Source organism: Chiloscyllium plagiosum, chromosome 4 (assembly GCF_004010195.1).
Source record: "Chiloscyllium plagiosum isolate BGI_BamShark_2017 chromosome 4, ASM401019v2, whole genome shotgun sequence".
NCBI classification, from domain to species: Eukaryota; Metazoa; Chordata; class Chondrichthyes; order Orectolobiformes; family Hemiscylliidae; genus Chiloscyllium; species Chiloscyllium plagiosum.
This window is the reverse complement of record NC_057713.1, coordinates 19,029,126-19,052,752: the sequence shown is the minus strand read 5'-3', so window position 1 is coordinate 19,052,752 and position 23,627 is coordinate 19,029,126. Positions and strand designations below refer to the sequence as shown.

Sequence of the window (23,627 nt, the reverse complement as noted above, 5' to 3'; positions counted from 1 at the left end):
CTATCAGCTATCTGGTGGGAAATTACAAAACTGTATTAATGTCAGTTACCACTGAAATCTTGTTCAGGTTTCTTTGGATGAGGATTCCATGTTTAATTTCAAGTAGTACTAAATAATGCCATTATTTTCAGTTAAACTGTTGATTTAGGATCTACTTAAATGGACTATGATATTTTTCATACTTTCTTTGAAGAATTGCAATTTCTAAAAAATGTTCGTTCATAGTTTTACCTGTCATTTTCGGAGCAACTGGTGAGTTCCGCGTAGCTGAAAGCATCCATCTTTCCACTCAAGCGAGCTTTAAGGAAAGAATGGAATATATATGTCTCCAAAACCTAGAATTTGCAATAACAAAATTGTTTTAGAAATTATGATAATAATTCAGTTGGACCATCAATATTCAACTTAAATCATCTGCCTTGAATACTTCAGACTGTCATGGACTATAATAGTTTTTTAAAAAGTCAACTGCTTATCTAAAACAGCTATTGCAATTACTTGACCAAGTTGAGGCATGTTCATGAAACTATTAGTAAACAAGAAACACTCTGATCCAAAATTAAAATGGTTCTAAAACGTTACTGAAACTCAGACCTGCGTCTCTGAACTGATTTGCACCTTTCTGCAAGTTACAGTTTGCGATAAAAGGTTGGCTATGGAGTATTCAACTTGGAAAAAACAATGAGCAAATTCAGGACAATATAAACCGACTTTCATCAAAAAATGTTTCCGGGCAGTAAGGCAAATAAAAGCATAAATGGAACTGTAAGCAGGAATTGAAACACACTATCTTGGAAGTCTCTCTCTCTCACTCTTAAAAAGCCATGATGTCGAGGACTGGAGCTGGACAAAGTTAGAAGTAACATGACACCAGATTGTAGTCCAATAGGTTTATTTCAGATCACAAGCTTTCACAGCACTGCTGCTTTGTCAGATAGGAGCCGCACTCTGAAAGCTTGTGATTTCAAATAAACTTGTTAAGACAATAACCTAGTGTTGTGTGACTTCGAACCTTAATAAGAAACTTGGAGTAATAATGGTTCACTGAAAACTCAAGATTTGAAAACTTTACCAGTGTTGAAGAGACAAAGCAACATGAAGGACTCAAAATTTAAAAAGACAATTACCTTTACTTTCCTGTCTATGTTAGGCATTCTCCCTCTTCTTTGTAAGCTTATTACTTTGTACGAATATTTGATATATAGTGTCTCCCCTCTTCTTTTCACCACAAGACTTCATCATTATTTGGTTGCTTCATTTGATTTAATTAACGAAGACTTAATTAAAGTGACTTCTTTTTGCATACCAAGTTTACTAAACTACCATAATTGCCCTAAAGTTTTACCAAACCACATTTCGTAAACCTTTGATCCCAATCTTCATAAATGCATAACACAAAGAAAAACACCTCCTGTGTAAATAATAAAGTTATTCAATATGCCAAGTTGATGTTTTGTTTCCTCAATGTATTTATTTCCTTGAGTTTTTGATATATTATTGTACCAAACAATCTAGCTTGCATTATCCATGTTCGAGCCCATCTCATGTCCCTTCATTATTTTAAAAATCTAGATTAATAGCCACATGATATTCATATTTCTTTGAAACATGACTGAAATAAACATTAATGTAAATACTTTAATTTGAAATACTATTAATAATAACAACACAGGAAATCTCATGTTTTTTGGAATTATATTCTACCAAAAACCAGCAAGAACGGAATGCTATTCTCAACTGGATGGAAAAGAATTTAAGGAACAGAAATACCTTAGAGTGTGAGAAATAACAGAAAAACAAAAAGAACAAATAGTAAACGTGTGATTGATAGAGCAAGTAGATCTCAAGTATCTGAGCGCAAGGTACAAGATTTTGGTTAGGCCATATCATTTGGAATACTATGTACAGTTCTCAAACAAAGTAAAAAGGCATTTTGGGGCTATTGAAAACATGTAATATGAATTCACTAGGATCAACAGAAAAGATTAAGTGGGGAACATGCAAAAAATAAGAACATCAAACTTCAAAAGATTAGTAACTTTCAGAACGTAAGTAAAAGATTTTTCCGCTCATTAGTTAATTGGCAACAATGAACAATTAATGAACAGAATTAGTGCTACAGTATTCAAAATTAGTTCTAGAAAAATAAAAGAGACGCTCAGGGATTTTTTCTGTAAAAGGTCTGCAAGAATATGAAATGAATTTTCAAGTTGGAATTCATTCTTGACATTAAGAAGAAACTAGAATTAGAAAATCAAAATATACTAGAGGGGACAGGGAAACAGTACTGAAACCAAGTTAGAGTTGATAACCTATCTGTATGAGAAAGCTGTAAGACAAGACCAAATGGTTCCCATCTATAATGAAAAATGTAATTGTCCATTGTATTAGTATAATTTTCGTACGCAGATATCATTTTTAAATTATTACCTTTTTGTAAAAAGACCGATCAGAATTGGTTCTGGTCTTCAAAAATTCTTCACTGTTGAAGACGCGATATTCATAATTAAGAAAGTCTGATACTTCCCTGCAAAAATAATGGTGTTGTAAATTCTACAGTGAGCATTTTTATATTTTGACACTCAATGTATACAAGTTAAAATTATGCTCATGGATTTAAGACAAACTATTCCAATGCAAAATCAAAAACAAAAGCAAAATACTGAGGATACAGGAGTTCTGAGATAAAAAGATTAAGTGTGAAGAAATTCAGCAGATATACAGCACCTATAGAGAAGAGGAACAGAGTTAACATTGAGTCCAAAGTTCATTGGAATACTGTAAATCCTGCTGAATTTCTCCAGCACCTTCTGTGTCTATTAAGAACAGTAGTAACTTTTTGTAAAAGAAATAGGTTTAAGTAACTTAGAAAATAAGCGTCACAACCAAAGGAAAAAAAATTGACATTAGAAATTTTGCAGTACTTTTAATATTTGATACAATTCCATTTTGTATTTTCTCATGTGCATTTACCAGGGAAAGGTCTTTTTAAAAAATATATATAGTAAAACAGTTTAGAGGTAAGCACTTGATTTCAAGCAAGACCACTTATGCAACTGTGACAATATTGAGATGGATATTATCTTTCTTTTCCTTGCTTAGCATACATGACACTTTCAACCAAGCAGTTTGCCATTATAATTATGATAAGTACTGAGGAATCATTCATTTGAATTGAATGAATTTCCACTAATAAAATTCCACTTTTTCAAAGATTTATTTACGAAATAACTAGAACTTTTTCCTGGATGTCTAGGAAAATGAAATTTCTCAATTGTCTACTTAACAATGATGGATCTAGAAACACAGATGTATATCACTTGTGACATCGTGCGTGATGACAGGAAACATATTGTGTGATGTATGTACCATACTGACATCACGCTTTGAAACTCTAAAGAGGAGTCATACTGGACTGAAATAATAACTCTGTTTCTCCCTCCATAGATGTTGCTAGGCTTTCTGAGTTTCTTCATCACTTTATTTCAAAACTCACAACTGATAACCTGCATTTAATCTCCAAATACTTTTATTTCACCATCACTGAAATGGTCAACTGGCCTGAGCCATTCTCGTTTGGCCTGACTAAGCAGCAAGATACTTACCCAAAATCCTCTGGGCCTGTGGTGTGTATTTTTAAACTTTTAGGTAATAGTTTAAAATTAAGTAACAGTTCAGTGGTGAATTCCATAAAGAAGTGTTTCTGAAGTCATTTGTACCTGAAGATGTTAACCATCAGTTCCAAGGATATTTGCTGAATTTGAAAGTTCAGGTTCTGTTGCCATTCCCTTCTGCGCATGCGTAACTCTGAAATGTCTGTGCTGGAACCCAAGTGAGATAATTCCAGATCATAATACAACTGTAGACTTTCTGTCCTGAAAAAGAAGAGTTTTTAAAATATTTTTCTTTAGCCGAAGAATCAAAAGACTCAAGAATAATGGAATACATATACCATCTTTAATAATATGAATCCTTTTGACATTGGAGGTATCTTGCACAGAGGAAACAAAACAAAAAGTTAATTAGTAAATGATGCAAGTTATTATAACATAGCAATTTAAAACAATTATCAACAGATTATCTTATTGTCCAAAGCTATTGTGTATATTGTAATACCAGACTGGTAGTCTTAAATTTTGAGCTGGACTGGTCTCTTGTGGGGAAAAAATGAGGACTACAGATGCTGGAGATCAGAGCCAAAAAATGCGGCACTGGAAAAGCACAGTAGGTCAGGCAGCATAAGCTCTTCATCAAGAATTCCTGACAGAATTGCAATAAATTCCAATTAGCATTCCAAAATTGTCAATCCAATTCCAAATAATAAAAAGATTGATCAAATTGCATACCATCTAACTAGTTCAAATTAAACACCCATTGAAGTAATTTAGCTTGAGATAATAGGTTGATTATCACTTCATGAAATATAGCTATTTGCATTAGGCAGGCACAAAATTTTTGAGTTAGAATCAAAACCAATAAAGCAATTTCTAATGTAATTAAATTGTAAGAAAATAAAGGATTCAAATGAAGGGTACAACTTTAAATAAAAGGTTAGTAAAAGCTAGGAAAAGTTTTGAAGGATTTGTCCATTTCATAGCAAGGGATATCAATTCCAAGTGAGCCACATTAAAATGAGCAGAAAAGCAGCACACTTCAGACCTTTTAAAAATTAATACCTACTGGCAGGGCAGACCCAGCAGAGGTGGTAGCATAGTGGTATGCAGTCAGGAGGGAGTCACCCTGGGAGTCCTCAACATTGATTCTGGACCTCGTGAAGTCTCTGGGATCAGGTTAAACTTAGACAAGGAAACCTCTTCTTGGTTACCATGTACAATGCTCCCTTAGCTGATGAATCATCAACATGATCCTCCATGTTGAGCAACACTTGGCGGAAGTAATGACAGCGGCAGCAGCACAAAATGTACTCTGGGTAGAGGAATTTTAATGTCAACCACCAAGAGTGATTCGGTAACAGCATTACTGTGTTACCATGTACAATGCTCCCTTAGCTGATGAATCATCAACATGATCCTCCATGTTGAGCAACACTTGGCGGAAGTAGAGGAATTTTAATGTCAACCACCAAGAGTGATTCGGTAACAGCATTACTGTTGGAACTGGTCAGGTCCTAAATAACAGCTGCGAGACTGGATCTGCAGCAGGTAGTGCAGAAACCATCAAGAGGGAAAGATGGCCTCATCTCACCAAGCTGCCTGCAACAGATGCATCTGTCCATGACAGTATTAATATGAATGACATTTGTACAGTTATAGAGACAAAATTCAGTATTCAGACAGAGAATCCCCTCCACCGTGTTGTATGGCACTATCACCATGGCAAATCAGACAAATTTAAAACAAATCCAGCAACTCAATGCTGGGCATCCATAAGGCACAGTAGCTATCAACAGCAGCAGAAATCATACTCTATAACATAATCTGCAACCTCTTGATCTGGCATATTCCCTATTCAACCATAACCATAAAAATTGTTTCAATGGAGAGTGCAGGAGAGCATATCATGAGCAGCCGCAGGTATAGCTAAAAATGAGGTGTCAGCCTGGGGAAGCTACCAAACAGGACTACATGCTTGCCAACAGCATTAGCACCAAGTGACTGACATAGCTAAGCAATCCCATAACCGAAAGGATCAAATCTAAATTATGCAGTCTTGCCACATCAAGTTGTTTAATTATCCACCACCATTCACAACTCACTAAAGGAAGAAGCTCCACAAATAACCCCATCCTCAATGAAGGGAGAGCTCAGCCTGAAGATAAGGCTGAAGCATGTCACGAAATGAACGTGTGCATGTCTGTGTATGGTATGGGAGAGGGCTCTCCTCCACAAGGACAGAAGGAGGAGAAATGAAATGGGTGAGAGTGGAGGTTGTGGGAAGGCTGCTGATTATATTCATGCTCAAGCTCAGAGTATGTTTCTTGGTTTATTAAAGAGGGTTAGACCACAAATGAAGATTTCTGTTTGAAGTCATTATCATCCATTTCATCAGATGGGAAACTGACTGTAGATCACCTTGCGCTTATTTGACTCACTTCAGCCAGAAGCACAAAGTTGACGATTAAACTCAGCCTCCTCAACAGGTTCCCAGCATCACAGGTACCAGTCTTCAGCCAATTTGATTCACGGCACATTGGAGGCACTGGATATTTCAAAGGTTATGGGCCCTAACAACATTCCGGCAGCAGTACTGGAGACTTGTGCTTCAGAGCTTTCCTCAACCCTGGCCAAGTTGTTCCGGTACACTAGTTGTACACTACTGATATCTACTCAATAATGTAGAAAATTGCCCAGGTTTGTCCCATACACAAATAGCAGGACAGATCCAAACCAGTGGATTACTGCACCAGTCTATTCCCAATCATCCATAAAGTGATGTAAAGTGTCATCAACAGTGATATCAAACAGCACCTTCTCAGTAATAACTTGCTCACTGACATTCTGCTCCTTCCAAAAGGAATTTTAGCTATGTCTAATTTGATATCTGACAAGTCTGAGGCACAAGTCAAGAGTGTAATTGAATACTCACCACTTGCCTGGTTTAGTGTAGTTCCCACAGCATTCAGAGAAGCCTGACACCATCCAGGCCAAAGCAACCCACTTAAGTGGCCCCACATCTACACCTCCTCCACCACCAATACTCAGTAGCTTCAGTGTGTATTACCTACAAGATACACTGCAGAAATTTGACAAAGATCCTTAGACAGCACTTTCCAAGCAGGCAACAACTTCAAACTGGAAGAACAAGGGATCACACCACCTGCAAATTCCAATCCAAGCCACTCACCATCCTGGCTTGAAAATATATCTCTATTCCCTCACTATTGCAGAGTATAATCCTGGAATTTCTTCCCTAACAACATTGTTGGTCTAACTTCAGCACATGGACTCTAGTGGCTCAAGAAAACAGCTCACCACAACCTTCTCAAGGGCAACTAGGGTCAGACAATACATATTGGCAGGCAGCCATGCACATGCCCAAGAGAATAAAAAAAATTAAACCGATCATATGGCTGTTGGCAGGCTGAAGATTGGTTATTGATAACTTTTCACTAGTCGACAAATCATTCTGTGACTTGTTGCCAGCCAAAGCTCCATCTGTACACAATTCCAAGGTTCCAGCTTTTATACAAACTACACTTCAATGAATAAGCAGCTGTATAAAAGATACCTACTATCAGTGTCAGGTTTGTTTTTTCAAAACATGTAGTAAACCTTCAGCCATCCTTGTTTTTTTTTTTAAGACGTTCTTTTCTTATTTCAAACCACAATTATAGCAAAAAGTAAAAATAACAAGACAGTCTTTCCATTATATTTACCTTTGTATAAAACACTCTGCTGCTTCTAAAGGAATTTCAGGCATATCTATTTTGATATCTGACAAGTCTGATGATTTAATAGTTCCTTCATCGATGTTCACCAATATTAAGCCTTCAATTTCCTATATAATTAAGAGCAAATAAAGTAAATTTTAGACTTTATACATATGATTTAAATTGTTTCAATTCAATACAATTTTCTTTAAAATTTTCTGGAATGCGGTAGTTTATATTGTTCTATTTATTGTCCTGAACATTTTTTAAAAATTAAAATACTGAACTCTTAGATACAGGAAATGGCCATTTCCATATCAGATGGATGACAAACTAACTATTTTCTTTCTTGTCATATGGTCAGGTCAATAAAAGACATGATGAGATCATAAATTGGTTTAAAATCTAATTTCTTCTTTATGTTTTAAAATGGACTTTGCTGGACTAAAATGTGCTTACCATTGATCACACCATGTAAGCTAACTACAATTCTTGAAAGTTACCAGGCTAAAACTCAGACACCAACCTCCTCAAATCTTGTATTGTGTGGGTCTTGCAGTCAGCAAACGTAAAACAATAATCCATAACATGACTTATCAGCAGAGTCTGGTAAATAAAGACAGCTATCAAAATTCATTACACCTGCAAAGTGCTAATGGCTGACTATCCAGGTCTCACAATAAACAATGGTCTTGACCAGGACATAGACACTGGCTGATCCAGAAACTCTGACACAAACATTTCATAGGCCAAGAGTTTTGATTAATCTTAAGTTCTGGATACCCTTGCTTCAGTCTGCTATGAATTCAACCAGCTTGTTACAACCAGACTTCTTTGACTGTCCAAGTGATTTGAATCTACAAGACCATCAGCAGACCAAGGTCAGCAGCCCAGCTTGTCTCAAGTCCAAGTAAGCTGCTTCAAAACTAGTTCAGAAAGAAACCCCGAATTAGACTTAAAAGTGGACCAAGTCTCTACACATCAATGTTACATTAATTAACTTCAAAATGAATGATGTAACTCTGCCTTGGTTAGCTGAAAATCACTCTCCAAATCTTGGTTAGCTCAACATGCCTGAATTGGAGTTTCTACAGGAATTAACCGTCCACATTTTCGACTTTAAAAATATCATTTAAGTTATTTTTTATTGTAACCCATTTCCATTTCTTTTTCTTCCTTATATGACTCTATGTCTACGTTACAACAATTATTCCCCAGATTTGAAAGTATGAATAAACTATACTTCTGATTTAACCTCAAGATAGTTTAATGCTGGTCACTTTACAAACTGGACTCTTGTAGGCATATGCATAGAATCATACAGCATAGAAATTGACCCTTCAGTTCAACTTGTCTATGCTGACCAAGTTTCCCCAAACTAAACTAGTTCTATGTGCCTGCATTTCAAAGACACCCTACAGTGTGGAAACAGGCTATTCAGCCCATCAAGTCCACAACAACCTTCAAAGATCATCCCATTCGGACCCAACCCCATCCTATACCTGTAAATCTGGGAAATGCCAGGGTTACAAGGATGTTGCCAGAGTTGGAGGATTTGAGCTTTGGGAGAGGTTGAATGTGCTTGGGCTGTTTTCCCTGGAGCGTCAGAGGCTGAGGGGTGACCTTATAGAGGTTTACAAAATCATGAGGGGCATGGATAAGATAAATAGACAAAGTATTTTCCCTGGGGTGGAAGAGTCCAGAACTAGAGGGCATAGGTTTAGGGTGAGAAGGGAAAAATATAAAAGAGACCCAAGGGACAACTATTTCACAGAGGGTGGTATGTGTATGGAATGAGCTGCCAGAGGAAGTGGTGAATGCTAGTGGCAAACGGCAAGTACAAACGGCATCTGGATGGGTATATGAATAGAAAGGGTTAAGAGGGATATGGGTCAGGTGCTGGCAAGTGGGACTAGATTAGGTTAGGATATCTCGTCGGCATGGGCGAGTTGGAATGAAAGGTCTGTTTCCGTGTTGTACATCTCTATGACTAATCCACCCACTTGCATGTCCCTGGACATCACTGGCAATTTAACATGGCTAATCCATCTAATCTGCACATTTCTGGACTGTGGGAGAAAACCCACGCAGACACAGGGAGAATGTGCAAACTCCACACAGAATATTTGAGGGAAGCATGGCCTGATTCAAAAGAGAAAAAGGAAACACTTCTGCTTGTGCATAGAATGCAAGAAAAATAGAAGTTTGATTTACCTCATTCACAACAATATCCAGCAATCTTAACTTTCAATCGATGGAAACTTGGATTGTTTTGAGGGATCTCTCTGGTGGAGACTCACAATATACCCAAATGATCAAGACTTCCAAATTATTTTTCAAGTTGTTTAAATTGAGTTACATTTCTTCAGGTTTTGTCAGCTAACTTGAGCAGCACATACTCAATTTCTTTGCTCCTCATAACAAGACCAGCTACAGCTTTTTATAGTTCATTCATTGTATGGTGGCTCTTCTAAGTGGGCCAGCATATACTGTACATCCCTAGCTGCCCTTGAAAAGGTAACAGTGAGCCACTTTCTTAATCCATCACAGTCCCTTTGGCCAAGGGACACCGACAATGTTGTCAGGAAATAAGTGCCAGGATTTTCACCCAGCGACACTGAAGGAACAGCAATTTAAGTTAGGATGGTGAGTGGCTTGGAGGGAAATTTGCAGGTGTTGGGTACTGCTATATAGTCATTGTTGTCCAATGTATCTGCTGCTCTTCTAAATGGCAATGGTCACAGTTTTGGAAGGTGTTGCCATACGAGCAAGAAATAGGAGTAGGCCCCTCAACCCTTCAAGCCTGTTCCACCATTAAATAAGACATAGCTGACCTGTTTTTAACCTCAACTCTACATTCCTGTATATTCTCGGTAATATTTGTCCTTTTGGTAATCAGGAAACTAACAGCTCTGCCTTAAAAATATTTAAAGATTCTGCATCCATTGTCTTTTGTGGAAAGGAAAAATCTCATAACACTCTGATTAAAAAAAATTTCTTCATCTCTATCTTAAATGGATGATTCTTTATTTTAAACTATGACCTTGCGTTCTAGATTCTCCCACAAGAAAAAATATCTTTTCCACAACCACCTGGTCAAGTCCGCTCAGGATCTTTTCTGTTTTAATTAACTACTCTCGGACTCTTCTAAACCTCAGATGGTTCAGGCCGGGTCTGTCTAGCAATTCCTCAGAAGGCCAACCACTTATTCCAGATTCTAACCTAGTCAACCTTCTCTGAACTGCTTCCAATATATTAACATCTTTCTGCAAGTACAATGACTAGTATTGCACACAATACTCCAGATGCTAGAGCACTGGACAGACAGTAAGTCAACCAGTTCAAAAGCAATTAGAAATAGGCAACATACATTTCCAAAATCAACCTGGTTAAGTTCCTCAGCTCCTGTCTAAGGAGCCTTGATGAATTTCTGCAGCATATCTTATAGATGGTGCACACAGGTGTTTGCTTGTACCTGTGGTGGAGGGTGTGAATGGCATACATCCATTAACAAACAAACAAGTATGCTTTGTCCAAAATGGTGTCAAGTCACCATCTACAAAGATACAGGTCAGGAGTGTGGTGGAATGCACCCATTTGCCTGGATGAGTGCTGCTCCTTAAGATACAAGAAGCCTGACACCATCCAGGTCAAAGCAGACTGCTAAATTGACACCAGATCCACTCCCTCTACCACCAACGTGCAGTAGAAAAGTGTGTTCCATCTATAAGATGCACTACAGAAATTAGAAGAACCTTAAACAGCACCTTCCAAAAACATGATTCCTACAATCTTGAAGGACAAGGGCATGAAATACATGGGAACACCACCATCTGCAAATTCTCCTTCAAGCCACTCACATCCTGACTTGGAACAATTCTGTAATTCCTTCAGTGTCATTGGGACGAAATCCTGGTATGTCCTTCCCTCATGGCATTGAGGATCTACTGAAAGTACATAGCCTTCAGCAGTTTGAGAAGGCAGCTTACTACCACCTTCTCAAGGGCAGCTAGGGATGAGCAATAAATGCTAGACCAGACAATGATGCCCATGTCCAGCGGGTGAATAAATAGTAAACTTCTCAAGTGTTGTTGGAGCTGTAGTCATCCAGGTAAGCGTAATGTACTATTTTCAAATTTAAAAGTCATTTGATTGTAATGCTGTTAGTACTGCAAAGATCAATGCTGCATATAGGATCAATGCAAGAGAGCAAAATTTCTATTTTCTGGTCACCTTGAAGAACCAGGAATGGTATCAAAGAAAACTTCTGGTAGATGCAGCAAGTGAGGCAATTAATCTTCCTGGAAGGGCCAAGACACAAGTAATATTTTACTTGTTATTAATCTCAACTCCGAAACGTTTCCCATTTTCATGGATATCAGGAAAAGAGGAGAAAAGATATATATTTTAAAATTCTACTATCCTTACATTTTAAGGTATATGTAATGAATATATAATAATATATTATATTTATTTAGGAACTTGGTTTCTACAGCGGAAAAAATGCATTTTAGTCTTCGGTTCTGTGAAAGTCTGATATCTATTTTTAAGAAGATCAGAAAGTAATTTTGAACAGAGAGTTCAAAGTAGCATAGAACATTACAGCGCAGTACAGGTTCTTCGGCCCTCGATGTTGCGCCGCCCTGTCATACTAATCTGAAGCCCATCCCACCTACACTATTCCATGTACGTCCATATGCCTGTCCAATGACGACTTAAATGCACTTAAACTTGGCGAATCTACTACCTTTGCAGGCAAAGCATTCCATACCCTTACTACTCTCTGAGTAAAGAAACTACCTCTGACATCTGTCTTATGCCTATCTCCCCTCACTTTAAAGTTGTGTCCCCTCGTGTTTGCCCTGTCTCCCTGTCCACCCTATCTAACCCTCTGATTATCTTTACAAGCATTTACAAGAAGTTATGAGTGTTTCATTAAATAATATGCAATCTGCCTGGGAGATAATTGTTAAAGTGTTTGCAGACTTGGGTTTTATAATCTAAAGAAAGAAAGTGAGAGAGGGCCAGAGCAAGTTAATACAGACAGTAAGTTCTTACATCAGAAGCATTATTAGCAGCTCTGTCAAAGTCTGACAAAGGCTAAGGAGAAGTCATGTAAGGTATCAAGGTTAGCACAAAGAATGCTCTAGAAGTCTGGAAGTATCAAAGAAGAAGACATCTTATAAAACCTTTAAAACGTAATTTGGGGAAGTCTAGTGTGAAATAATAAGTGTGCTAAGTCAGCAATTTATTTAAAGGGTCTTTGAGAGACATTTACAAAAGAATATAGTATGAAGAATATAGTATGGAGTGAATGCTGAAAGGGAACAAATTACAGTTATGCCAAAGGAAGAAGTCGTCTTAGTTTAAAGATAAGGGCATGGTGGTGAGTGTCTCCAATTCTGGGAATAGAATGAATCTTTTTTTTGATGTTTGTAATAATGTTTTTCCAATTGTTCTTGTATCAGGTGATATAGATTGTACTTTTCCGGTGTAATAAACTTTTAGTATTTTTGTTAAATGTTCATTAGATGCCACATGAATACATTCAGTGACTGAATTCCACAGTAAAAAAAGAAACAAAATAAACAACTTACATTTATCAAAACAGATTCCACTCAGAAATCTGACCTGCCCAGTAATACCATTGGCTGGGATAGTATCTATAAATATATGTACACAGACATATATCACAATACTTACAGAGTTAATGTTATTAAAGTAATCAACATGGCAGCCCATCAAAAAAGCTGTTGGTGCCATTAGAAAATCCATCATGCCTTTGGACAGGATAGGCACATAGGTATGTTGCCACTGAAGTGGATGAAGATAGAGAACAAAACATTCTGCAACAAGTGTCAGCAAAGACCAATCAGCTGACAGAAGGACTATCCTCTGTTCAATTAAAAAACATGTCAGGATCTGAGGTAAAAAGAAAGAAATCATTAATATTTGGCATTTATTCTCTTTCAGCATTTCACTTATCCTTAAAATCAATTCACATCTACACACCATTCAACATTACTATTATTTTTCACTAAAATCAGGAACACTGCATTCCATAAATTATGATCAATGAGGTACAGTTCAAGCAAACAATGCAGCCTATACTCAAAAATGCAGAAAAGAAAAAAAGACTTCAACTACATCAACTGCACTTTCCATGTGACTTCAAAGCCACAACCACTACAATCAAAAAGACAAGGGCAGCAGATAGATGGGAACTTCACCACCTACAAATTCCTCTCAAAACCACTTAACATCCTAACTTGGAAATATATTGCCTTTCATGCAGCATTGCTGGGTCAAAATCCTGGAACTTGCTCCTAATAACATTAAGGGTGTACTTACTCCAAATGGACTACATATGTTCAAGAAAACAGTTCACTACACCTTCTCAAGGGTATCTAGGCTGAACAATAAATGCTGGCCTAACCAGCCACTTCCACATACTGTGAAAGTATTACATTTTTTTTAATTCAATGATGGCACAAAGTTTCCTCCAAAAAAAAATTTAGCAATGAAACTTCTGAGTAGATCCATGAGCTATTCCTAATGTATTCATTGCTGGTACATGCCTGGCCTACTTACATTAGTAATTTGAACACAAGATAAAGTGAGAAGTTTTGGTAGCATGCAGAAACACAATACCAAATAAACGGTAGAATTCTAACAATAGCACAGGTGTAAAGAAACGTGCATAAATCATTGGAGGTGACAAATCGAGAGATAGGTAAATAAATGATTAGAGCATCCTTTGCTGTACTAATTGGGGTGTGCACCACAAAAGCAAAAAAAGTTATATTAAACTTAGGCAAAACACTGGTTCAGCCTCAGTTGTCATACTGAGTTCAGTTCTGATATCACACTTCAGGGTGTGAAAGCATGAGAGAGAGCACAGAAACATCTCTCAAGTTCTTAAGGAAACTCAGTTAACTAGATTCGTTGCAGAAATGGAGACTTATCTTGTAGAAGAAAATACGAGGAGATTTGATCAAAGTTTTAAAAACTGTATAGGAAAACAGTGGCATGTTGGTAGTTATTGTATAGTAATGTGTTAGGACTAATAATCCAAAAGACCCAGGACACTGTCCTGGAGAACATGCATACAAATACATGTTAATCAATACATATTGATTAAATTCAGTTAATCAATACATTCTGAAAGCCAGTGTCAGATGATGACCAGAAAATCATCAATTGCCATAAAAATTCATTTATTTTATGAATATCTCTCAAGGGAATCAATCTGCTATCCTTCCCTGGTCAGGCCCACATGCATGTCTCCAAAACCACAATGTTGCCTGTTTACTGATCTCATGGGCAACAAATGCTGGTCTGACCAGCAGTGTTCATATCCATGAAAGAACTTTTTAAAAAGACCATAAGGCACCTAAACAGAGTAGATGACAAGAAACTGTTTCCATTTATGGGAGGATTGAGAAAAAGAGAATGCAACAAGTGCTTAGGTTCTGGAATACACCAGCTAGGAGTATGGTGCAAGGTATTCGAGAGGAAATGGTGTTTTGATTTTTATTCATTTGTGGGATGTGGGAATCAGTAGCTAGGCCAGCATTTAATGCAGATATCCTGGAGAAGATGGTGAGCTATCTTTTTGAACTGCTGGAGCAATGTGATTACCTCATAACTGCTTTCTGAAATGGTGTAACAAGCCAGTCAGTTCTAACAAACTGTTACAAAGTCTGAAAGAAGGAATGAAACCAGGTAGACCACTGACATCAATCAAAGCATCAGAAATGACAATAGCATACGTTGTGCCATAAACTCTCCAAGTCCTCCTTGTTTAGTTAGCAGCTGGCCCACAAGCGAGTTAAGTAACAGCCTGACATAGATATACTAGGTAAAAACAAGGGTTGCAGATGCTGGAAACCAGATTCTAGATTAGAGTGGTGATGGAAAAGCACAGCAATTCAGGCAGCATCCGAGGAGCAGAGAGGAGGGTGAAGTGGATAGGTGGAAAGGAAGATAGGCAGGTAGGACAAGTCATGGGGACAGTGCTGAGCTGGAAGTTTGGAGCTGGGGTGAGGTGGGAGAAGGGGAAATGAGGAAGCTGGTGAAGTCCACATTGATGCCCTGGGTTGAAGTGTTCCAAGACGGAAGATGAGGCATTCTTCCTCCAGGCATCAGGTGGTGAGGGAGCGGCGGTGAAGGAGGCTCAGGACCTCCATGTCCTCAGCAGAGTGGGAGGGAGAGTTGAAATTTTGGGCCACAGGGGGTGTGATTGATTGGTGCGGGTGTCCCGGAGATGTTCCCTAAAGCGCTTTGCTAGGAGGCGTCCAGTCTCCCCAATGTAGAGGAAACCGGATCGGGAGCAACGGAACAGTAAATGATATTGGTGGATGTGCAGGTAGAACTTTGATGGATGTGGAAAGCTCCTTTGGGGCCTAAATTGGAGGTGAGGGAGGAGGTGTGGGCGCAGGTTTTGCAATTCCTGTGGTGGCAGGGGAAGGTGACAGGACGGGATGGTGGGTTGTTGGGGGGCTTGGACCTGACCAGGTAGTCATGGAGGGAATGGTCTTTGCGGAAGGCGGAAAGGGGTGGGGAGGGAAATATATCCCCGGTGGTGGGGTCTTTTTAAGTGGCGGAAATGTCGGCGGATGATTGGGTTTATGCAAAGATTGGTAGGGTCGAAGGTGAGCACCAGGGGGGATCTGTCCTTGTTACGGTTGGAGGGGTTGGGTCTGAGGGTGGGAGCACCAGGGGCGTTCTATCCTTGTTACGATTGGAGGGGTGGGGCTCTGAGGATGGAGGTGCGAGATGTGGACAAGATGCATTGGAGGGCATCTTTTACCACGTGGGAAGGGAAATTGCGGTCTCTAAAGAAGGAGGCCATCTGGGGTGTTCTGTGGTGGAACTGGTCCTCCTGGGAGCAGATACAGCATAGGTGGAAGAATTGGGAATACGGGATGGCATTTTTGCATGGTAGGGTGGAAGGTGGGCACCAGGGGCGTTCTGTCCTTGTTGCGGTTGGGGGGGTTGGGTCTGAGGGCGGAGGTGCGGGATGTGGATGAGATGCGTTGGAGGGCATCTTTAACCACGTGGGAAGGGAAATTGCGGTCTCTAAAGAAGGAGGCCATCTGGTGTGTTCTGTGGTGGAACTGGTCCTCCTGGGAGCAGATACGACGAAAGCGGAGGAATTGGGAATACAGACATGTTCCAGCTATTACCATCACTGGGTATGTCCGAGCCCAACAACAAGACTGACTCAAAGGTGGTGGCACTACGGTATACAGTAAGGAGGAAGTTGCCTTTGAAGACCTCAAATTGACTCCAGACCCCAAAAAACATTATGATATTGTCAAACGTGGTCATGAAACCTCCTGCTATTACCTAGCACTTAAGGCAGAAATGTTACTTGTCACTTGTCAGCCCAAGGCTGTGGATGTTGTCCTGATCTTGCTGCATATGGACACAGACTACTTCAGTACCTAAGGAGTCAGAATTGTACTGAATGCTGAGCAACTGTCAGCAAATGTCTCCACTTCTGACCTTTTGACATAGGGAATGCCTTTGATGAAGCAGCTGAAGATGGCTGGGCTAGGACGCAATCCTGAAGAACTAATACGAATGGATTAATTGAAGAATCACAGAATCGGTATGGTGTGGCAAGAGGCTATTTGGCCCATAGAGTCTGCACTGACACTCCGAAGTGCATTCCACCTAGAGCCAGCCTCTATTCTATCCCTGTAACTCTGCATTTACCATTGCAAATCCACCTAGCCTGCACATTTTTGGAGCATAGGAGGAAAATGGAGCATTCAGCGGAAACTCACATAGACACAGGGAGAACTTGCAAACTCCATATAGACAGACAGCTTCCCAAGACCGGAATCAAAGCCAGGTCCCTAGTGCTGTGAGGCTGTGATGCTAACCACAGAGCCATCATGCAATTGGTGTGGATGTACTTATTTTCCCTAGTGGTTCTTTCACCAGCTGCTTCTGACCCAATTCAGCAACCAAGTCGTTCATGACACATCCAGCTTGGGATCTGGAATCAATGTTGATGGCTCCCAACTGTATACGTTATGGACCCGGCCAGACCCCCTCAAAACATTTCCAGAAGGTAGCCCACACCCTGACTTTTCTAGTTGTTTTAAGCAGGTGTATAGTGGATATTCTAGGAATGATGCAGCTGGCCCAACCACTCAGTTTCAAACAAAATAAAATTTATTTAGACATGGACAAAAAGAGATCAAAAATATAGAATAACATAACTTCTCTGAAAATCCAAATGACTCCATCGCAACTTAATGATGTTGTTCCAATAGTTGCAACATCCCCATAAACACCCCCTTGGCAAAAAAGGTAAAAATAAAACACAGATTCTTACAGGAGAGGTGTCACAGAGAAAGAGGGTCAGCATGGAGCTACGCCTTTGACCAGCAGCCTCAAAAACTGACGAGCAGCTGCAAAACAGCCAGATTGCGAAAACCAAAACAAACCAGAGAAAAGCTGAGCTGAGAGAACTGGCCACTCCCCTTTCATTGTATGAGTGTTTTTTTTAAACTTAAAAGCTTCTTCAAGTAGATAAACCCAGACATATCAGAACTTTTGTCTTACGACCCCCCTGGAAAAAAAACCAAGACAATATAAACTTGTTAAATGAGCAGCATCGTCACATATACTACTATGCCACCATCTCGACTGTGACAGGAATGATGCCGGTTGTTTCTTGGACATAATTCCATGAAAATGAATGTATTCGGCTGTTTTTTTTTTAAACTAGTCTATGAGACAGCAATCCCAATTTTAGTACAAGCCCCGATATTAATAAGGAGGATTTTGTAGCATTGTATCATTCATAGTCACAGGTGAGGTGCCTGAAGACTGGAGGTTGGCTAACGTGGTGCCACTATTTAAGAAGGGTAGTAAGGAGAAGCCAGGGAACTATAGACCAGTGAACCTGACGTCAGTGGTGGGCAAGTTGTTGGAGGGAATCCTGAGGGTCAGGATGCACATGTATTTGGAAAGGCAAGGACTGATTAGGGATAGTCAACATGGTTTTGTGCGTGGGAAATCATGTCTCACAAATTTGATTGAGTTTTTTGAGGAAGTAACAAAGAGGATTGATGAAGGCAGAGCAGTAGATGTGACCTATATGGACTTCAGTAAGGCGTTCGACAAAGTTCCCCATGGGAAATTGGTCAGTAAGGTTAGGTCTCATTGAATATAGGGAGAACTAGCCATTTGGATACAGAACTGGCTCAATGGTAGAAGACAGTGGGTTCTGGTGGAGGGTTATTTTCAGACTGGAGGCCTGTGACCAGTGGAGTGCCACAAGGATCGGTGCTGGGTCCAAATCATTTACATAAATGATTTGGATGCGAACATAAGAGGTACAGTTAGTAAGTTTGCAGATGACATCAAAATTAGAGGTGTAGTGGACAAAGAAAAAGGTTACCGCAGATTACAACAGGATCTAGAGTACTGAGTACGGGAGTTGGGAGATCATGTTGCGGCTGTACAGGACATTGGTTAGGCCACTGTTGGAATATTGCGTGCAATTCTGGTCTCTTTCCTATTGGAAAGATGTTGTGAAACTTGAAAAAGTTCAGAAAAGATTTACAAGGAGGTTGCCAGGGTTGGAGGATTTGAGCTATAAGGAGAAGTTGAATGGGCTGTTTTCCCTGGAGCGTCAGAGGCTAAGGGGTGACCTTATAGAGGTTTACAAAATTATGAGGAGCATGGATAAGATAAAGAGACAAAGTCTTTTCCCTGGGGTGGGGGAGCCCAGAACTAGAGGGCATAGGTTTAGGATGAGAGGGGAAAGATATAAAAAGGACCTAAGGGGCAACCTTTTCACACAAACGGTGGGACATGTATGGAATGAGCTGCCAGAGGAAGTGGTGGAGGCTGGTACAATTGCAACAGTTAAAAGGCATTTGGATGGGTTTATGAATAGCAAGGGTTGGAGGGATATGGGCCGGGTTCTGGCAGGTGGAACTAGATTAGGTTGGGATATCTGGTCGGCATGGACGGGTTATGGAATGAGCTGCCAGAGGAAGTGGTGGAGGCTGGTACAATTGCAACATTTAAAAGGCATTTGGATGGGTTTATGAATAGCAAGGGTTGGAGGGATATGGGCCGGTTTCTGGCAGGTGGAACTAGATTAGGTTGGGATATCTAGTCGGCATGGACGGGTTAGACCAAAGGGTCTGTTTCCATGCTATACATCTCTATGACTCTATGACAGGGCTGTTTCCACTGTCTAGTCATGTGCTCTGGGTGGTCTATCTGGATTCTTTCTTTTCTCTAACTTTTTCAGCAGTTCACTAGTTTGCAAACATGTGAAAAAATTTTCAGAGGGCAGTTAAGAGTTAAACACATTGCCGTCAGTTAAGTCATACATGGGCCAGAGTACAGAAGGATGGCAGATTTTCTTTCTGCTATGGTAGTATTCAAATCCATCTCCCCAGAACATGAACCTAAAACTCTGAATTACTAGCAAGTAACACAAACACTTTGTCACCACCTACCACCCATCCTCCCAAGATAGAAAATATGCAGGGCTATGGGAAGCAGGCATGAGAATTGTATTTGGTGAAATGCTCTTTGTGGACAGCCACCACAGACATGCAAGGCCAAGTAACCATCTATGTGCTTCTGATGCTGTGGATATCAAAATGTATGGCCAATATCAAACCAAACTGCTTGGCAAACTAAGGAATTATTCAGCACAGCTTTAATAAGTTAGGTAGTTCAATGTAGTGAAATATGTCAAACCATTTTTAAAAAAGGGAAGTAATTAAACCATATTCCCAGGTGCCCATTTTCCTTGTCCTATTCCCTCATGGTCCAGATAGTTTCCCATTTCCCTAGCAAGTTTGCAGTGCCAATGTTGCTCATTTTGACATTATTAGCTTTTCAGTAACCTACTACACAAAGGTGTTTAGGTTTCATCCCTGAAGCAAATTATGACTCACTCTGGGAAATGGAAGACCAAAGCTTAGGTAGCTTAGAATTTGAGAATTAGAAGCAGTGACTTGGGGAAAGTTCTTTGTAATCACTATGTCAAAAAGAAATTGTTAAGATGGAATCAAAGAGTAAGGCTATACTTAGAAATTGCATAGTCAGTGATTGACAACATGAACGCAAACATGCCACAAGAGATGACAAGTGTTACTCCAAATATGGGGCAGTAATTACCTTAAGGATACACTCAGGTTTGAAGCAGAGAAAAGGAATGTGAAGGTCCAAATCTACTGTAGGGTATTTTCGATCCTCCTTTGAAGGCAATATAATCTGCAGAGGTTTCAAATTAAATACCTGAAAAACATATTAAAATTGTTTTCTTACAATAAATTTGAAGCTAATACTTAGAAATGAATAAGAACAAAAAAAAATTAGAAGTAAGCTATTTGGCACTTCAAGCCTACTCCGCTATTCAATATGATCACAGCTGATCCAACATCCCTCACATCCACTTTCTTGTGTTTCCCTGTAACCCTAGGTCACGAATCTATCTATCTATCTACCTCTGCCTTCAATATACTAAAGGGCTCTGCTCCCACAACTCTGTGACATGGAACCCCAAAGATTCTCAACTCTCAGAGAGAAGACGTTCTTCTTCAGCTGAGTCTTAAAATGGTGCCCCATTATCCTAAGAAGATGCTCTCTGGTCCTAGATTCGCTCATCAGGGGAAAACATCCTCTCTGCCTTTACCCTGTCAAGCCCATTAAAAATTCTGTATGTTTCAATGAGATCACCTCATACTTCTAAACTCCAGTGGATAGAGTCCCAGTCCATTTAACTGGGACTGCTCCAATGAAATGAAATCTTTCTTCCAATAAGGGGACCAAAACTGCTCCTGGTTTTCCAGATGTGGTCTCACCAGCGCTTTATACAGTTATAGTAAGACTTCCCTACTCTTATACTCCAACTCTCCTGAAATAAAGGGTCAACATGCCATTCGACTTCCTGATTACCTGCTGCAACTGTGTGCTAGCTTTGTGTTTTGTGCACAAGTCTCTCCCAAGTTGTGTTGCAGATTCCTATAATTTCTGTTCAAATAAAGTAAGAATGAACAATATTCCATTCTTTCGTTCTCACTTCCAAAATGAACTTCACATTTTCCCATATTATACTCCACTTGACAACATTTTTGCCCACTTACTTAACCTTTCAATATTTCTTTGTATTACTCTCACAACTTGCCTTTCTACCTATCTGCAAATGCAATTGGACAATTTGGAGAATCGCGAAAAAGTTATTTTGAAACACGCGAAAAATTCCTGAACTTGAAAATATCACAACTACATTCTCTTGTAAAAAGCAATCACAAAGGTGGAAGGCAAACTTCTAGAGACAATTAGTCAGGATAGAATTAAAAAGGAAATTTAGAACAGCCAGCAAAGATTTGTCATGGGAAAACTGTGCCTACCCAACTTGCTAGAGGTTTTTGACGAGGGTTGATGATATTGCCAAAATGTGGTGTATATGGATTTGCAAAAAGTAGTCAATATACTGCCACGGAATAGACTTGTGAGAAAAGTCATAGCTAATGAAAAAAAAGGGACAATAATAAAGTGGATACAAATTTGACTAAGGAATAAGAAACATAGTAATGTTTCATGGGTATTTTTCAGGCTAGAGGATGGTTTGTAGTAGCGTACAATATTGGATCCTTTTTTTACTCCTGACAGATATAAGTTATCTCGATCTTGATGTGCAAGGGACAATTTCAAAGCTTACAGATGATATTAGACTTGGCAGCATTGCAAATATAAGTGTGGAATTTCAATGCAGTATTGACAAGTTGATGGAGTGGCTGATGGATGACAGAGGAAGTTCAATGCAGAGAAATGAGAGATGATACATTTTGATACAAAGAACATGGAGAGTCAGTACAAAATAAAGGGTGTGCAGGAGCATTTGGACCTGGGTGTACACGTGCATAAGTCATTAAAGATGACAGGATAGCTAGAAAGAACAGTGAAAAAAGTATAGAGTATTCCAGGCTTCATTAATAGTGGTATAAAGTACAACAGTAGGGAAATTATGAGGAGCCTATATAAGATCATTGTATAAATTGGACTTCAGCTCGACAACAGTGTACTGTTCTGGCAGACACACTTTAGAAGGATGCAACACAAAGAAGAGACAGTACAGAAGCAGTTTATGTGAATGATGCTTCTTGATCTGGAATGGGCTTTAAGGACAGATTGAAGAAGTTAGGACTGCTTTCCTTAGAGTGGAATAGGCCAATTTTTCAAGAGATCTAAACACAGTTCATAAGGGATTAGGAACCACAGAGCACAGGTGTATAAGTGTTTTTGCTAAAACAGCAAATATGAATGAGAAAAATAACTTGCTCAGCATGAATGTATTCCCTGCAAGTGTGATTGACAGTGTTCTCAGTGTAAAGACAGGATTTGGGACTAGGTGATGGACATTCCTAAGAATGCAATCATAGAAAGACAAAATTTCAACTGATAGATTTACCAGAAAGAGTTCCAGAACTCCACTATCCCTTTACTATGACGCTTCTGAGGGGCTGAACTGCAAGTTTAAAAATGTTCTGCAATTTTCCTAGTTGATATAATAGTTTCACCGTATCCTTCCCCTCTCCAACCAATTCCCTCGGACACTTAAGGCACTTTACATTTAGGTTGACCTCAATTTTATAAACACTAAACATAAATCAGGTTCCTGCAAACTTTCTCTATAATTTAACTCTTTAAACTCATTCCCTTGGTTCATATTACATATTGCAAGAATGACAGAAAAGCAAGAAAGTTAGAGTCAGAGTTTATTTGTTAGTGTTAAAAACTTTTGATTATTACAAAATTTATTTTCACCAAAGCTTGGTAAATGTCATCTTCCCTTTCTCCAGTAATATAAGAAAGGAATACTACTTCAACACATTAATTTCTATTTCAGCATTTGAAGTTTACAGAACTCAGTCCACTACTTTTAACAAAAATAACTTGATGATAAATGCTACTTTACCAAATGGAGAGTTCCAGGTGGTGAACTGGGAACCAATGCTAATTTTGCCGCAAATTGGTGAACTTTATGATCAAAGTCCACCTGATGACATGACTTCACTTGCATTGTGAGACTGAGAAAGAGACCACAGATTATAAAAAATATCAACAAAATAATACAAGCTTTAAATTCTGAAAAAGGTTACTGGACCCAAAATGTTAACTCTGCGTTCTCTCCACAAATGCTGTCAGACCTGCTGAGTGTCTCTGCAGTTTCTTGTTTTAGATTATGAAATTTCTAACACACCGACAATAAATAAGAGATTTGATAAACCCCAAACATATCACA

At 39.2% G+C, this 23,627-nt stretch overlaps 1 protein-coding gene across 2 annotated transcripts in view; it reads right to left on the bottom strand.

The window, feature by feature from the left end:
• Window positions 1-23,627, bottom strand: part of LOC122548891 (DENN domain-containing protein 3-like) — a 77,650-nt gene that overhangs the window by 19,180 nt on the left and 34,843 nt on the right. For both annotated transcript variants that reach the window (XM_043687818.1, XM_043687817.1), the window contains exons 6-12: window positions 23,301-23,412; window positions 20,498-20,617; window positions 13,034-13,252; window positions 7,337-7,458; window positions 3,720-3,875; window positions 2,431-2,527; window positions 232-335 (exon numbers count right to left, since the gene is read on the bottom strand). In XM_043687818.1, coding sequence (XP_043543753.1) covers window positions 232-335; window positions 2,431-2,527; window positions 3,720-3,875; window positions 7,337-7,458; window positions 13,034-13,252; window positions 20,498-20,617; window positions 23,301-23,412 — 930 coding nt within the window. The remainder of the gene's footprint in view (window positions 1-231; window positions 336-2,430; window positions 2,528-3,719; window positions 3,876-7,336; window positions 7,459-13,033; window positions 13,253-20,497; window positions 20,618-23,300; window positions 23,413-23,627) is intronic.